The sequence below is a fragment of the Rhopilema esculentum genome, chromosome 20 (assembly GCF_057945365.1).
Source record: "Rhopilema esculentum isolate cy_ngs chromosome 20, ASM5794536v1, whole genome shotgun sequence".
In the NCBI taxonomy this organism is placed as follows: Eukaryota; Metazoa; Cnidaria; class Scyphozoa; order Rhizostomeae; family Rhizostomatidae; genus Rhopilema; species Rhopilema esculentum.
Window position 1 is genome coordinate 8,261,579 of NC_142834.1, and position 16,775 is coordinate 8,278,353.

The window sequence follows — 16,775 nt, forward strand, 5'->3', positions numbered from 1 at the left end:
AAAACAAAGAGCGATTGTCTTCCGTTACATTGTCCTTAAACCCTTTTGGCTGCAACTGAGCAGCTCTTGGCCACTCTTCCTCGTTGCTGGTGCTGACTTTCAGTTAGATAAGCAATATTAAAAAACAATACTACTTTGTTGTCAAAATAAGAAATCAAAAAGAGACGAAAAGTTTTATTAGTAAGGGCTATAAACAGACGCCTTTTCAAGTTCAATTATAATTCCCGAAAAATCGCTCTTAATATAACAGGTAGTAAAAATTACCAAAATATTACTTAAAGTTTGTCTTTTTGTTTATTACAGGTGCATAAAGTTATCGGGGTACCTTTACGTTTCCATAAAGTGAGGTTATATTCCAACTGTGAATGTAGATTGTCTAGTGATGGCGAATGATTTGATTTGCCACTTCTAAGCATGGGGATGAAGCCCACTCAAATCGCAAGTATGAGAATTTGGTATTTGATCAAACAGTATCATAATATATGCCTTGTTTGCATGCTACTAGATTTGACAGACGTTGCTTATTAGAGCATAGATTAAAGGTAATGGTTTAAGTTTAATAATATGATTCTTGATAATATTATCTTTATCTTAGAAGTTGACATCATTAGAATAGGCTTCTTGACACTGGATTGATGAAATCCTGGATTTATGAAAATAAAGTTTCAGTGCTTTTCAACGGTTTTCTGAGAATCGTGCGATTACAAGAATTTTTCGACTTGAGATGCAATCAATACAAATAATTTTATGATTTAATATTTGCTCATAACCTAATTTTTGGGACAATAAAAGCAAGTTAAGGTACAGTGAATCCGGACACTGTCCTTTCAATGATTATGCGGTTGTATAGGATATTTGAGACTGATGCATCATTAGGTCAGAAACTTTTTTTGATAAAACATGGATGGCAATAGGAAACTGATTGCGAATCAAATGGACTTGTATTTGCGTTTGAATTTGAAGGACTATTTTGAAGAGGCATTTCCTGTGAAGTTCTGGCGATGGAGGCAGCAGACGGCTGAGTCACCTGCCATATGGGCATTCCCCTCGGTGTTACGGATGTGTCGTCAACAAATAACAACATTGATACAATCTGTCAGCAAACAATAGTGCAGCTACTGATAACACCAGGCAAAAGTTTAAATTTTGTGGGCCATCGGATATGAAACATGATGGGCTTTCATAATTCAGTTTAACTGTTAAAATTTTTGATGTTTTTGAATCACTTTTGTAACTGGGTTTTTAAAATTTAAGTCAAATATCGATAAGCTCTATATTGTGAAGAGAAAAAAGAATATTCAGTAATAGGTAGCTAAATTATATTTTTTAAATGGAGAAAAGCTGAACATTTCCCGCTTCCCCCTTTCAAAAAAGACTTATCGAGAGTCTTCAAAGTTTAGATTTCCCAAAACTAAACGCAGCAGTCCGAAGTGCCCGAGGAGAGCGAGACTCGTGCCCCCTCGCAGTCAATCAACGACATAAGGGATTTTCTAAATTCTTATCCAGTGATGTAATTGCATCTATTTACTGTGATCACATCCAGCATATTATATGGTCCATCAACGCGAATAAAATCCAATCGACATTGCCATCACTAAAATAATAATCATAGTATTATTCATCAAAATCATAATGATAATAAATCATAATAATAAAAATTATTGTAATTGTCATAATCAACATCATCATGCAAATCACCTTTACCAGCAACATCATTTTTTAAAAAGTGTTGTTTACTGGTACATGCATATATTGAAATATTAATTTGTTAGGCCATATTCCATGAATACTTACCTGCTGGTATGCAAGCTTGATAGCTTTATAGCACTTCCAGGACTCGTCAATGAATTTATGCAACACCGTTGGCACGATGAATGATATGAATCAGTGATTGGTTGTTACCTGCACAATTATAATTAAAAAATCTCAAACTGCGATCAGAAGGTCGCGTTAGCATTACTCAAAACGACTGCATCGCCACCCCCGTTCCAAACGACTTTTATGCAACCCTCCTACCGTATATTCTGGTGCCTAACTAGAGAGGGCTGGTATAGCAAGGGGGCTAATACTATCTCCATTAATCAATAAAATTGAGATCATACAGCAAGATGTAGTGAGAAAGTAGACAAAATGGTTGATGGAAGAATCTTTTGTATCTTCAACTGCTACAAGCAATGGAAAACGAAGTATGGAAGCTGAAGACAACCGATTTGGTATAATTTTGCAAGGGCACTTGCAGCCTTGAAAGGCGGGTGCACCCAACCCCTGACATCAGCCAACGGGAGCAGTTGGGGCAAAACGCACCCTTTGAAAAACAAAAGGAAACTGGCACGTGTCATTTGGTGTATTTTTGTATTCAGAAGTTCCCTACATTGCCTTTTCTTGTGCTGACGTTCGTGTATTCGTTTTGGGGAAGAAACTTCCCCAGTCACCCTACGTATACTCTGTGTAATGGAGTTGCCTCAGGTTTTCTAATAAGGGAACGGGCAAATGTCTTTGCTCCACCTACCCCATTGCTCTTTTCAAATAATAGATTAACTCTTGAACCCCCAAGTTGCGACACCTTAGGAAAGATTATGCATCAGTCCTTTAATCGTTTTCATGACTTCGGTGAACACCTTTTGTTGTTTAGGGGGCCCAGCCCAGATAAATAAGTGTTGCAACAGCCATATATTACTAAATACAAGTATTTATTTCACTTATGCTACTTAAGTTTTATAGGGGGAGAGGCTTAATGCTACTTAAGTTTTATACGGGGGGGGGGGGGAGGAGGCTCCCCGGTATATCAGTCCTTGAAAACATTTTTTGAAAATGTCGAGGGTCTGCGAAACTGTTTGCGCAGTGTTTGCAGTTTTTGGCTAGCTATCAATTTTGAAAATAATGAGAACGAAAGGATTGAAGAGGGACTTTGATTATTAATAAGGGCAACATGAATGCGACTGTAGGCAAGATTCAAATAACGAATCCGTTTTTCTTTAAGCCAAAGAATACTCTGAAGATTGAGCCCCTTTCTTTTAACTTTCTGGGCACCTGTCTCTATCCCCATTGCCTATGGTCTTGCCTTTACATAACAGATGCTTCTTTGTTCTATATAAATGTGGTCAGACATTTACGATGTTCTTGATATGGTGGTTTTTGACAACACTTGTCAAAAACATCAGTTAAAAATTATCAATTTGTTGCTAAGCCTCAAGAATCATGTACAGGGAAATACAAAATATTTAAGTCAGTGAAAGCAATTGATACACCTCAAAATACAGTCTGTCTCCTGAAATCGCAAGAATGCCCTTTTGTCTAAAGTTTTAATTTGAAGAGTTATGAGTCTTTATCTATCTAATACTCTATTCAAGTGACTTAATCGATACCCTTTGAAGTCAAAAATACAAATTTATAGATGATAGTCGTCTCAAATGTCCAGATGAATTTTTGAGGAGATTGTCTGGAATCTTTTGTAAAAAGGTTGAATGGTTTTAAGGAATCAATTCCAATCATTAACTTAAACCCTGGAATCTATGAATTAAAGACATTTACCTATCTCTATCAAAACTTCATACTTCCATAAATACGCACTTGTTTTACAAAAACAAATTCATCAGAGCACGAGCCTCAAAGTTGGTCAAGAACTAAGAACGGATTAAGAACAAGCTAAGCTGCTGGGATGAGGTAATAAAATGGAAGAACATTGCTAATAAAGGGATGTGTATTTCATGACACAGTATACTTATTTTATTGCTAATGTTATTAAAAAACAACATTTGCGTTATACACATCAAACGCTTTTCTATCTAAGTTTATTTAACTTACACCATTATGATTTGGAACAATTTAGAACAACCCAGCCTCAAATTTCATTTTTGTACAAAAAATGATTGCACATGTATCGGTGATCGAAAAATGTGGCAGTGATTTCAAGAGTCATAATTGTCAGCGCTTTTTTCGTTCATAAAGAAGAGTAGCTAACCACATTGAAATGGAGGTTTACAGGGGTATTCAAAAATATCATGCCTAGCCTTAGGCCTCCGTGTAACTTGGACCGACTTCCTTAACTTGAAACTAAATCTAGCTATGTATCTCTAAAAATACCCTGTTTGGTACAAGCTTATTAACGTTCACACATGACAGTTCCCTTTGTTCTGAATGGTAAAAGTGAATATTTCCAAGATAATCTGTTAAATGTAACCAATGACGTATTCTGTGATTTAAGATTGGAGAAGGAAAATGGCAGAAGGGGAAGAACACGGGATCGGGAAACCCTTACCTGGAACATTTTTAGGACCTCGCCCTCTAAAATGCCTGACAAAGTCCCTTCTATTACGATCTTCAAAAAGCGATACATTCACTTTAGAGCCACATCAAATCCTAAAGGGAGGACCTTTCAAGTCATAGGCTCAGCTAAAATTCGTTCAAGTAGGAAAGGTAAAATTAATTAGTTTTTAACCAAGATAAAGATCAAACAGTTGACATTTTCTTACGCTATATAAAGTTGGCATAGAACACAAAAACAGGAGGGTTTTACGTCTGTGTGGTCGTAAAGGCGTCAGTCGCAGGTTTTCTGTCATACCTGTTTATAAATGTAGTAGTGGAAATAGAAAGAATTTTGAGGCAAGGAATAATTCCTCAATTTCCTCAGTGACATAGGCTTAAATACGCCTATTGAAAATGTCCCTTCAACAACGAAAAGGCTTGCAATGCATTACGTGAGGGAAGGCTTAAATACGACACTGTTCCAGTCCCAGCAAAGCGTGAGACTCAGAGCTACCACTTGGAACTGTATTGTTCTACAAACTAAAGAGTTTTCTACAAACTAAAGAGTTTTCACACGACATTGATTTGTACAATCAGCACATACAGCACGTTCGATTCAGTAGCAATCATTGTACGATAAGTCAAGAAGAACATTCCTTTTATCCAAATCCCTTGTTTGCCCATGACGTGCCATCTATAAATGCTCATCTATAAATTCCATTATTCATCTTTATCACAAGCGATAAATATACGGTGACATTCCAGTATCACTATTTGCTCTTTTAAACCATTGGATGATCTTTCTGGATGATCAGAATTGTCAGCCAAACGTAAATGAGCTGTCAACCAGGATTGGCTATAACGAGAGAAGGGCAATTCCATGCCTGACCTCCAAATGGATCAATTTATGCATAGCAAAATTTTTTCAATAATTCCAATATTTTGACGATGATATGTCAAATAATACAAAATCAATATAATTCCTGGATCTTCAGAAAAGCGCCATGTACCAATAAATGCGATGGCCAACGATGCTTTTATCATAATGATGATTATTACTAGTATGCAATGTATTGTATTGTTTCAATACAATGTGTTCATTCGGACAGAGCTTCTTGGCTCGGCGGCTTGGCTCTTTTTCAAATATGAAACTAGGGTTTTAGTGGTTAACCCGTTATTTATAACTACAATATTACACTGGCATCGGAAGGGTGATTGTCCCACCCAAACATCGAAGTTAAGGGAGGCAAAATCGGAAAAATTGGAATGGGGGGATCACCAAAAACAAGAGATATTAAATAATTACACCCTATTGTGATGAACAGAGAATCTTCTGTATAAGGAGTTTCTCTACAGTTCAGTTTTTAGATTGAAAGCATTTGATTGAAATAATACTGGACAGGTTAAAAAATGCAGCTTGTTTGCTGTTATTTTCTAAAAGAACACCTCTTTAGACGAACGCTGTCTCCTTCAAGGAAGTCGCCCAACGTTTCTCTCGTCAATCAGATACTTTTGCAATAATAGGCAGCATTCAACTGAAGAAAATTTTGAAATATTTATCAGGTATTAGGAAATATTCAAGTCACCTGGGTTAGGTTTAAAGAACTTCTTCGTATTGAATATTTAAGCAGGACAATCACTGTTCAATAGAAAGCTTCTTTTTACATTTCCCTATCTGAAACATACCCCAAATCGAATACATCGAATTTGATCTACAAAACGAGGGCTTGTTTGGCGGAATACGGCAACGTAAGGTGAAACGTAGAAGGCGCCTTTCCCCTTTCCGTCGGTCTCCTTCGCAGAAGTCCACAGGAAGGAAACAAACACTCCTCTCTCGAGCACAAAATAGACTTGGAGCAAGTCTAGGTGAAACGTTGCTTCTGTTCGTGACCCAAGGCATCTAAAATAGCTGACCTTGCTTTCAAGAAAACGGTAGAACGACCAAGCTGGCCGAAATGGGGGCAACGGAGAGGGAGAATGCTTCAAGGGAACGTTTCAAAGAAAACCCCGCTAGGATATTCAGATCGTGTATTTTTGTATTAAGATATACCTGATGCAAAGTTTTATTCCTGGTCAAGTAACTCGTGTGGAAGGCTGAAGCTATCTAGACCCCGCGTGGACCATTGCCCTACACGCCCATTTAAATCCATTCATATGCGTCCGCTGGGTAAATGTAATAAGTTAACAACAAATCAAAACTTTGCAGAATTTGGTAATTGCACACAATTGAACTCAAGGCAATGGCCACCATCTTAAGACGGACCTCTTTGATCCGAGCCTGGTCAGCCGGCTTATAAAAGTAGTTTTGCTAACTGGTCAGATTTGCTTAGATTTGTACCATTCCTATTTTACGGATAAAAGATATAAAACTTCCAATCACATCACAAAGCTCAATGGGAATATTTTAATGATGATCCTACCACTTCTAAGAAGGATTAGGATAAATCTGCATTGTCCGTTGCTTCTGAATCGATTCAAAAAACGTTTTAAGTGACTTTAAATCTGTACATTCTTCCTCTGACGCAGATAAATTTGGTCATGAGTTAAAATTCGCGCTTTAAATGCGATAAGAGGGTAGAGAGGTACAAACACGTTAAAAGAAAGTTTGGTAAATGGAATAGTTAAAAATCAAGGGCGAGATCAATAATCAGGTTAATTTCTATCTTAATTTTTTATCCATAAATGATAGCTATCGCCGTGCTAGGAGGCCACTAACTGATAACCCTGCCATTGTGACCTGGCGTGGATTTTCGCTTTATTTCATTATGACTCTTATCGTCACATTTTCTATCTGAAGATGTAGGGAGCGAAAAACAGGCCTGGCATTTGGGTAATCTGATTTCTAAACGATCAAGGGATAAGCACTGTACAATTGAATTGAGCACAATAGACTACATGTAAATTTCATTTTCGCCCTTGATTTTGTTGAAGTAGCGAGACGAAGTAACGCAATTTGCACATGGGTAAGGCAAAACAGAAGCAAATACCTCTGGAGATGGCGCCAATAAAGATCTGAGGTTGCTTGCCTCTCCCATTCACCATAAAATTGAAATCAGAATCCATTTGATGAAGATTCCTTCATAGCAGGGGTTAGATTTGACGTAGCATTATAAGAGAGAAAGGATTGATTTGAAGATTAACTGGAAGTGCATGTGTGCGTGACTCGGGTGATCATTTCAATGGTAGCATCAATTGAGCAATCAAGCTAAGCGGGGAGGCTACTTTGTATTTGCAACAAGTAAACAAAATTCATGCCTGAATGGGAAGGGTTGCAAAAATGAGAAATGAGTCAGAAATCAAAGACATGTTAATGCATATCTGGGGTTAGGAATACCTGGATCATGACAGACAGCAAATCAAAAGGGAATCCAGCAAGCATCAGGCATTAGTTTCATTCTATTGAAAAGTCGACGAAAATTAATTCATGTTACGTCAGTTCTGAAAAGGGCACGGATTTTGTAACAAACACTCAACTAAACGATTAATACGGCTTCTCGTCCCATTCACGTCCAATATAGAGCCTATGCCATCAGTTATAACATGAAGTTGAAAACTCAGGACGTGAAAATCTGAAACAAGAGCAAGGACCATCAAGACTGATAATTGTCTACACACTTCCAGGGTGGGCTTTAGAGCAGGTTGAAAATAAAGCTACAATTAAACGATTGTTCAGAAAATTGTTGCATGCAGATAAATTTAACACAAGAATCACTAATATCTCGCTTTACTGATATGAACGCAACCAGAAGCGTTACAATTTACATTCAGTTTGAAAACAATACAAGACAAGGTTTGAAGTCTTACGTATTCAAATTCACACACTATATTTTTTTAAGGAATTGTGAAATGACGTCATTCTGTTTCGTCCCATGACCTGAAACGAAAAATCGAATTGTAAGCACTTGAACTGCAAAAAGATATTTAAAAAACAGTGATAGAACACTCTGTGACTTAAAGATCATTTGGTATTGTCTGAAATGCTGATCTTACAATTTATGTTTTGCAGAAAAAAATTCAACCAAAACAGGAAACAAAGGAGGTTAAAAAGCCAGTAAAAGCAGGCTTGAAGATTGAATAATGAAGCCAGGAATAAAAAAATTTAAAAATGTAGCGATCACAGCAATACTTTGCAAGTACAAGCTTCCACAGATAGAAGAGCATGCTTACATTAGTAACGTTCAATTTTTATCACAGTTACAATGTCGGTTGCTTTTTTGAAGAGGAAAATATTAACAAGGGAATAATTAGAGAAATATATAGATGAATATTTGTAGAACGCAAAGGGCTTATAGGGACAGATAGTCAATAATGCTGTGCAGCTCAGTGAAACTTTATGCAGATTCAATAACGTATTGCAAAGTTTATGTCAGGTATTGTTTTAATTGTGCACATATGATACACAAATGATAGAATATGCCAAATCAGTTGTATAAAGGAGTTGATAACTTCCCTAGGGATAGCAGAGCCCTCTCCACTAGATCTAGAACACATATTTAAGGCAAATCGTATTGTAAAGCATTTAAAAACCATATATCTGACAAATTATCAAAATAAAAGCATCAACAGCGGCAGTAATATCTCCACACAAAATATAGCTGGATAACGAAACCTTAAACAATAAAATCATAGCAACAAAATAGTAGAAGAAGTAAAGACTTACTAAAATCTAACTTTGGAAAGGAAATGAAAACATAAGAATGTATGAGAATATGGTGGAAACTAAGAGACTTCTCTAAGATCTTAAATATTTCTTAGCCTGTGTTTTTTCCTTCATTGACTAGGACACATGGTCTGGAAGAGTAAGCTTGTGAACCTTGCACATGGCACTGTGTTTGTCTGGTTGGAAGGCATTCGAATGATTTGAAAATTCAAACAAACAAATCAGCAAACAAAGTTCTCAATGTGACATTAAAAGTCTATTCAGGAAACTGTGCGGTTTGAACAACATGGAAATTTTGTAGATATGCTAATTACTTTGAAGCACAGCTCAAAAGATAAATAAGTAAACTTTGTAATGAATAGGTTTATAGGTATCATATGTACAATTTGAAGAGAGTAATTGTCGTCCTGGCTACACCGCTGTTTAGACCTCATAAAGGACAGCAACAGCAACAAAAAGAAGATGCATTTTCGGTAACGGCAGTGATGATACGCCAATTGTAAGGGGATAAAGGGGGGCTGTGATGGACGCTAGACTCCCAAGCATGTGGAAATTTTGCTAAAATGAAACCTGATTCGCTGTAAATTAGGAAAGCTCAGCGAAAACCCCCTTAATTCCCATCGCCATAAACATATACTCCATCAGGTAAACGGGGTACGTGCATGGTGACCATTTAAAGCGAGAGATCCCTATCCGCTACTTTGTGTTCCTTGTCTGGTTCGATAGTATAAATGCAAACAAATATTTTTAAAGAGAATCGATGCATAATGAACTGACTTCACCGGCATGAATATGTAACCAATCATGACAAAACAGATCTTTTTACAACAAAACGGATCTTTTTACAAGCTATTCTATGTTCCAAGTGCAAATGGAATGGGATTTGAAACTATATTTAAAAACAGGACTTACGTCCGATGGTTCTCTTAAAGCTCCAGCTCTGGTACATCTGAAACTGTTTTAACAAAAATTCTCACATGCTCGTCACAAAGCTTTAAACTGAAGCTGGGTGGCCTTGAGAGCAGTGGTAAGAAACCTGGTACACATTAATCTGATTTTCGCTTGAGGAATGTTACGAAAGCCCAAAGTTTGTGGAAGCCACGGGCTGGCACGGTCAACCACGCCCCTCTGGTCATGATAATTAGAGCTAAAAAAGTGTGTGTGGGCAAACAAGATACACAGGTAGCTTTCACATAAGCTTCCCTTTCACAGACGCAACATTTGTTGCATACGAAATTTCTTAAACGTGTGTACTTATATTGGCTATGTATTTATCTACACCCTTGGCTGGTTTCTCACTCCACTACAAAGGTTTAGAATTGAAAAATGTATCATTTACGTCTTTCTATCGTGTTTGACATGCTCTACCTCTTTGATGCGCTTTATTGCAGACACAAATAGGGGTACAGTCTCGGTTTTTCTTTAGGTTCTCATACATTACACTATTACGCCACTGAAAAGCTTGTTAGCTGAGATGTACACGTGCTAATGCAAAAACTAGATTATGATGTAAAAGGCCTAACTGAATCTGAAAATTGTTACAAGCTGGTGTTAATTAGCTGTTTATTACCTATATTTTGTAAACCAACATTAAATAAAGTGAATTAAAAAAATAAAAAAATCTGAAATTAATGCTATAAATATTGTGCAAATGCTCTTCAATCTCTACTCGTCTTAATTCAGTCCAGTAAGAAAGTTAGCATTAACTGAGGCACCATTGTTTGAGAACAATAGGAGCAAAATGTATTGTTTGTTAGAAACTCGGGGTTTTTTGACATTTTTGAACAATAATAGTAAAAGTGAACCTGCCTCAAGACAGAAAAAGGCAAGAATAGGTGAAAAATCAAGTTGAGTAAACTTGCAGAAAACTCGGGTATCAAAAGAATCTTTATTTATAAGGTTTTTAGGGAAGAAGAAAATTATATTCAAAGTCACTGATTCAAGTCATTCTGGTATCGACTGTTGATCCAAAGAGTCTATGGTTTGCACCATCCCACACATGGCTCAAGTTGCGGTCACTGGTTTTAAAAAAGATCGTTCAAATAAAGGAAATTGCTATAACTTTATTTCTGGCCATTCAACTGCTGAGTCAAATCTGGACTCAGTCGCCCTGTAACTTTACCTTTTGAAGACAAACTTTAGAATTGGGTCATTTCTAACCAATTTTCTTGTTTCCAGAAGTTCTCTAATTGCAGAAAAACAAACATAAACTACAGAAGTATATAACACACTAAATCGGTCACGCGTTGGCGTTTGGAACTGAAGTAACATGATGTTATTGCCTGCTTGAGGGATCATGTGATATGCGACAATAGCTAGTGTATCACCTCCTTCAATAACCTCTTATCTGACTGACAATATACTTATACAGGGGTCACTGGCTATACACTCAATGTTTACGCATAACCTCGCAATAGCTGACAAATGAAAAGCATATTATGAGTTTGTGACAACGGCCTAGACCAACGGCTTTCAAATGTTGACTACGCACAACCTCCGTTGTCTGTTTGGATTTTCGAGATCAACGAAATAAGATGTTCATGGTGGATTGTATACAGGAGAAACACTCTCATTGTAATCATAAAGGGTGTGGTGTTGTAATGCAATAACAGTGTGGCGGGCTCAAACTGAAAATGACCAATAGTTCATTTTTGATGATCGCTCTTGTTGTCACAACCAATGGTGTTCGACAGACGCTTAAACTTAAAGCGTGTTAACTAAAGTAACCGTGAAAAAAATAATTACAAATTTCAAAGAGGAAAAATTTCAACACAGCCACAAATAACCATCTCGCTCTCCCAACAAAACAAAACTGCGTCAACGTATCGATAGCACTCGCATCGTTATATGCAAAATAAAGGCTGGTAGGAATGGAAGAAATAACGTTTTATAACCAATTTATCTCACCACTTGCCCGTTTAAGCAAAATTAATCTCAACTCAATCAACAATTGCCTAACAGGGTCGCATTAGTGGGGCAAATGACTCAACAGGCCTATTCATTCAAACAACAATGGAATCCAAAATTCGTAAAAAGAGTTCATAAAAAGGGGGTCCAATGAATAGGATCAAGTTTGGAGGGCCTAGTTGCTTATTCTGTTCAGTTTTAAGGCCTATTTATTCGCCTCGAGCTAAAGAAAGAAAAAATCTCCATTCCTCCCACGGACACATGTAAAAACAGTACCAAAAGTAGGGTAAGGGGACCAGTTGCTTATTCCAAGTATCTTTAAGGTAAGATTGAAACAAAAAGGGTCGATTTACAAGAAACTGCTTCCTATATAGTAAAGGCAAAACACTGCCCTTAACATAACCCATTTGGACCACTCTCACTTAGAAGTGTACCAAACCATACAAAAAATATTTACTCTGAGTTTTCGTACAAAGCTCACATTCTTTCCGATGATACATATAAACTGATAAAAAAATTTCCCCTGCAGAAATTTCCCCTGCCCGTTTGAGTTTACAAAGCTGAACAAGCTGTTAAAGGAGGTAAATTCCCTAAAAAGGAGGCTTTGTAAAAAACATGCGGTGCCAGCTGGTTTATTTTTCAAAAATTGAAACTTTCCGAATTTTAGAAGTAACTCCTCCTTCAAAGCATCATTTTCTGGGTCAATGAGAGATAGTGATTCCCTTTTCTATGATTTTTAGATAAGCTTTGGTGAAACATTGTATTAGAGTGGCCCCAACAATACCGTCAGATGGTCCACGCTCTTCCATAAATTATTACTGCACACTATTACATTAGCAAAGTAATAATGAAATGCGGCAGATAAGATAATTATTCTGCGTTTAGCGAAATCGCTAAAAGTCTAAGTTGATTAATAATTCAGTTTCTGACAACGATAGGACGATTTCTAGCTCAATCAATTATTCAGTGGTCGAATAAGCAAACATAAAGCGCTAATTGACAAGAAGAATAAAGGTTTAAACCGAGGGACTGAGGGGCGACATATCATGTATGGGGTGTTGCTGTGGTAAAAATCTGAAGGTAACAACAAGCAAACATTGGCTACAGGCTGACACCTACGCAGAAGGACCTCAAATCCAAAACCAAACAGGCTGAAATTATTTATGAAAGGATAGGCTATCTTTCCTGGCTTGGAATTTCTGGTAGAGTAGGGGCGGGCCTAGCTCTAACCGATCTGTGAATCATAAACCAAAAAGATTTATGCATTTGACAGTCTCTAAAATTCAACTTTATCTAGAATCGCAAATTCACGAAATCGACTGCTCACTTCAGATAATCACGCTCAACTGCCCTTTTTTGATTGATATGAAAAAATTTACTCATTTATTCGAGGTCATCAACAGGAAAATTCCTCGTGGGCAGATAGTAATGCTAAACAGCAGGTTAGACAGTGTCTACGAAAAAGCATTCGAAAGAGAAATGTCTCCATCACTGTGCTAATCTCACGTGGCCTGAACAAAATTGTTCAACGTCTCGTAGAAATAAGAGCTCGCCACGACAGTGATTTTATGAAAAAGTCACAAGAATCGATTATATTGCTTGCAAATCTAGTTCTATAGTAGCTAGGAACAGATAAAAACGTGCGCTTCCTTGCAACATAAAGGCTGTCTATAGAACTTACTTGCACGTCTAAAAGAAACCGAAACCATAGCACTTATCATCCTCATTGCTTTCGAATGGGAAGAATTATTTTAGGGGTTAAGGAACGTATTTTCTGTTCAACTGACAAAGATGGCAGAAAGAAGACGTCCTCAAGGCTGATTGAGTGTTCTATTCATGCTATGTTACGTTTTTGGTTCTCAAGCATGGTTTCTTAAAATAAATGCAGGTATATGATTCACTGAACTTAATTGCAAGGCCAACTTGATAGAAAATGTTTCATGGCTTGACATACAAAGAAGCAGTTTGTGGATTTTGAAAGGCAGTTTCATTTCTTGACAGAAGGGAAAAGAGACAACCTCAAAAGAATCGAAATATTTCAATGAACTGAATAAAAATCAACCAATTTACAAAAAAGGGAAGAGAGAAAATTCATTATTCTAAATCATGTGTTTGCATAACTTTCGTGTGTGCACTTGAATATTCTCAAAATGAAAGAAATAGAAACCTGAACACGTGGTTTCGGGATGCTTATCTTTTCCAGTAATTAGCTGGATCAGTAATTAGATTAGCAGGACCGGGTTTTGCCCTTAAAAGACGAGATACTGTGGGTTCGCACCACAAGATTAGTTATTGTCGTTAAAAAGAGATAAAAAATAAGAAAAAACCCTGTGATGACTGTGATAATTATGATGATCGGTTGGGGCAATTATTGCGATTGGCGATGGTGATAATTGATCAATGATTATGATTGATCGATGATCGATTATGACGATTGACTATGATGTCGTTGATGACTATGATAATTATGATGATCGATTAAGGCAATGATTATGATTGGCGATGGTGATGATTGATCAAGTGGAAAATGATCGATTATGATGACTGACTATGATGTCTTTGATGATTATGATAATTACGATGATCGATTAAAGCAATGATTATGATTGGCGATGGTGATGATTGATCAAGTGGAAGATGATCGATTATGATGATTGACTATGATGTCGTTGATGATTATGATAATTATGATGATCGATTAAGGCAATGATTATGATTGGCGATGGTGATGATTGATCAAGTGGAAGATGATCGATTATGACGATTGACTATGATGTCGTTGATGACTATGATAATTATGATGATCGATTAAGGCAATGATTATGATTGGCGATGGTGATGATTGATCAAGTGGAAAATGATCGATTATGATGACTGACTATGATGTCTTTGATGATTATGATAATTACGATGATCGATTAAAGCAATGATTATGATTGGCGATGGTGATTAGAGATAATGATGGTAAAGATGGATGGTGATGATGATGATGCCAAAGACGATGATAATGATTGAGGATCAGGATATAGAAGCTGGAATAATTTCCAGGCACGTTATGTGCTTTTTGTGACCTTGTCGTTGCCACGTTGTCTTGACAGAACAGACTGGTATCTGAATCTTACAACGTTAGAAGCTACCGATATTGATTTAGGATTCCGATTGCTCTGAAAAGTTCAATGGAAATAGCAATTTCGGTCTAACGTTTGAGCAAACAACAAAGCAGTTCTGTGATAATAGCCGCCGGTAGCAGTATAGTGCGAAAATATTTCATTGCACACATTAAAATCCATTAAAACTTGAATTCGTCTGCGTCTATCAATTCTTTAAGGCGCCAGAAACTCAGACAATTCGATGTAAAAAAATTTCAAACCTGAATACTGGCCAGTTTCATTGATAATAATGATACAAAGTTTTTTAGGCTAAAGATTAATGAGGAAATCTAAACTTTCAGCAATCAAAAGGAATCTATTGCGGTTGCAATTCAATCCAAAACAACATAACGGAAAGAATAATATATAGGGCCTTAACGAGGTGGCCATTCCGAGTAATAAAACTGAGCTTTTGAAATGACCCCCGAATGCAATAAAAAACACTGAGAACATTTAAGAAAAAAAATTGAATATCCAAAGTGGGAAGAAACGAGTGAAAAACATTGTTTCAATTGGTTTAACCTTTAAAAGATCAACTTAGTAAGAATTTGCCAATGAAAATTTCTTTGCATCGATTAATATCTTTACAAGGAACCTTTAAAAAAACAAGATTGAAATATAAAGGAAGAAGGGAAAACACATGACAATGAGGAATAAAATACAGAAGACCGCACCTTTATTTTCTGTACCACATTCTGATTGGTTTGTGACTTCTTCTGATCTTTTTCTGTAGTTGAAGTACTCCGTATAACAAGGCTTCTGCAGTAGGGGGACAGCCAGGGACATAAATATCTACTGGGACAATGCGGTCACATCCACGCACAACTGAGTAAGAGTAGTGATAATACCCACCACCGTTGGCACAACTAAGAAGAGACAAATACAATGAAATAAGATCACTTTCGACATCAACTCATCCCAAGTTGCTGAGTTGCTCTGTATCACAAGGAAATAAAAACAACGATTATCTTCTACGCGAAAGACCAGTGAAAGCAATTCTAAACAGGCATTAACAAGCTTCAATGTGATTACTAATGCTGAATTCAGGAACCCCACCCCCAGGTCCTTTGATTACACCCTTGTAATATCCCCATCATGTTATGGCAACTGATGATAATGATTTCGCCCTTTAAATTTATCATTACCCCCTATAATGCGCTATTGTACTTTTACAGACCATTAAATGAAAAGCTTTTTTTAAATGGATGTGAGCTCCTCAAAGTCTAAAAACCCATACAATTTCATTAACTGACATTCTTAGGACAAAAATATGAACAGAATTAGTGGTTAATTGATTACAGCCACACTGATATTGTTATTAATGTTTCTATTGCATATTTTGAATTTCATGGCATTGTATAAACTGAAAGGACGTGCGTTGTAATGCAACTGTATCAAATCAATTTGAATATATGCAATTTTAATGACAGTGTTTACAAAATGGCTTTCAGTGGTTCTTAGCTTCACAGTACAATCACTATAAAATTCCTTCTTTAGAACCCATAACAAAGTAACAAAAATATGATTATTCTCCATCCATAATTGGATTTTGGTAAAGCAAAATTCGGCTTGTAAAAATGGGTATTAATCTAAAAGTTAATCTGAAAAGAAATCCAATAGGTAGTATATGCTAAAACGAATTAAAGCCCCGAAATCGGAGTGAAATATACTTTTTTAAAATAATTTATCAGTTACTGTAGATTTGATTAGGCCAATAGACCTTTGCTTGTGGCCAGATAAAATCATAAGACGAACCGTATATGCTAAACTCAGAAACTTTGTGTTCTGACATGCAATAGTTAAAGGGAAACTCA

The 16,775-nt window shown here is 36.6% G+C and overlaps 1 protein-coding gene and 1 long non-coding RNA gene across 2 annotated transcripts in view; one reads left to right on the forward strand and one right to left on the reverse strand.

Annotated features, from left to right (window-relative positions):
- LOC135687225 (uncharacterized) overlaps positions 1-15,318 on the forward strand; it is a 15,708-nt gene extending 390 nt beyond the window's left edge. The window contains exons 2-3 of the long non-coding RNA XR_010516171.2: positions 304-442; positions 964-15,318. This is a non-coding gene — a long non-coding RNA (uncharacterized LOC135687225). The remainder of the gene's footprint in view (positions 1-303; positions 443-963) is intronic.
- The window catches only part of LOC135687223 (uncharacterized), a 28,451-nt gene continuing 19,636 nt past the window's right edge, over positions 7,961-16,775 (reverse strand). The window contains exons 10-11 of the mRNA XM_065203736.2: positions 15,636-15,827; positions 7,961-8,119 (exon numbers count right to left, since the gene is read on the reverse strand). Coding sequence (XP_065059808.1) covers positions 15,638-15,827 — 190 coding nt within the window. The 3' untranslated portion in view covers positions 7,961-8,119; positions 15,636-15,637. The remainder of the gene's footprint in view (positions 8,120-15,635; positions 15,828-16,775) is intronic.